General features: G+C 46.9%; 1 protein-coding gene across 1 annotated transcript in view; it reads left to right on the top strand.

The window, feature by feature from the left end:
- Nucleotides 1–1,237, top strand: part of LOC114071851 (ankyrin repeat domain-containing protein 26-like) — a gene marked incomplete at its 3' end in the record, with an annotated part of 4,463 nt that extends 3,226 nt beyond the window's left edge. Inside the window, exons 2-3 of the mRNA XM_027909741.1 lie at nucleotides 77–419; nucleotides 1,092–1,237. Coding sequence (XP_027765542.1) covers nucleotides 77–419; nucleotides 1,092–1,237 — 489 coding nt within the window. The remainder of the gene's footprint in view (nucleotides 1–76; nucleotides 420–1,091) is intronic.
- Nucleotides 1,238–1,254: the final 17 nt, after the last annotated feature.

The following is a 1,254-nucleotide window of genomic DNA, read 5'->3' on the forward strand; positions in this document are numbered from 1 at the left end:
CTTCTTTCTGAATGAGAAGAATTATTTAGCCTGGTAGCTCCTGGGTTCTGCCTTGATTGCTGCTGCTTGGGAGGAGGCACAGCCGCCTCTCTGAGCAAAGCCCTGAACTTGGGTCCATGCAATTTTCTGCTGGGGAGAAATTTCTTTTTCTTGTGGTGGTTGAAGGTGCACTGTTTCCTTCAGGCACAGACAGCCTACCAGGACACATTAGAAGAAATCAGAAGCAGTCATTTTGACTCCCTGAAAAAACAGTTAGAAGACAGAACTAGAGAGCTTGAACGTGCACTGGGAAGGACAAAAAGCAACCAGCAAGAAAGACCTGTTCAAAAAGAATCCAGACAGCCAGCAGTGGACAAGTACAAAGAGCTGTACCTGCAGGAAGTAAAAACCAGCAAAAGCCTCACAAAGAAACTGGATAGGTAAGTCCATGCATTTTTGGAGTGGTAATCACAGACTCCTTTTTCTTTGTGCATTTTCCTTCTAAAATCCCTTTTCTACATCTGGCCAGCACAAGGTGTGAAAGCATAACATGGCATATTTGTGGGGAAAGTACCTCAAGACCCTTGCCTTCACCAGACCTGTCTTCCTTTCTCTAGAGAGTTCCAGCAGTAACACCACAGTAGCACCATCACAGAATTAGTGGTGTCTTTTTCCAGCTGGTGTTGATTTAACAGGCAGTCTTTTTGCCAATCTCTAATCTCCTCCTCCTGTGTGTGACAGAAAAGATGAATCTTGTGGCCTTTCCTGTTTGAATAAGGAGAGGCCTCTCAGAGAGCAGAGTTGGATTCTGTGAATCAAAACTAAGAATGATCTTTCTGTTTTAGCAGTGGCTCTGGGGTTTGAGCTTTCCATTGAAGGCCAGAAGGGTAGCCCAGAGTTCTTATGGAGGTGACACTTGCTGCTCCTTGCAGTTGGTGTGATTGTTTGGAAACAGGCCCTCTGCCCAAGCTCAGATCAAAGGATGTGCTTGTTTTGGATGCTCTTCATCCCCTTGGCATTTAGAAGTCAAGGAATAGTCAAGGACATGGAGGGGAACTTTGCCAAAGCGTTACTGCCCAAGGTGAGTCTTTGTGTGCCTCTGAATGTTTCAGAGCCAATGAGAGACTTGAAGAGGCCAACGCGAAGCTCCTTTGGGAGCGCCAGAGAAGCAAATCTGCAGCCACAATCAGCGATGTCAGGAGACGTATGGCTGCAATTCCACCTCTGGATTTAGCTGGCCTGGGACACCTTGGGAACCGTCTGGGACTGGGCAGA

This window comes from Empidonax traillii, unplaced genomic scaffold, assembly GCF_003031625.1.
Source record: "Empidonax traillii isolate 1590-97213 ecotype Southwest subspecies unplaced genomic scaffold, ASM303162v1 scaffold2338:size26948, whole genome shotgun sequence".
Taxonomy (NCBI): Eukaryota; Metazoa; Chordata; class Aves; order Passeriformes; family Tyrannidae; genus Empidonax; species Empidonax traillii.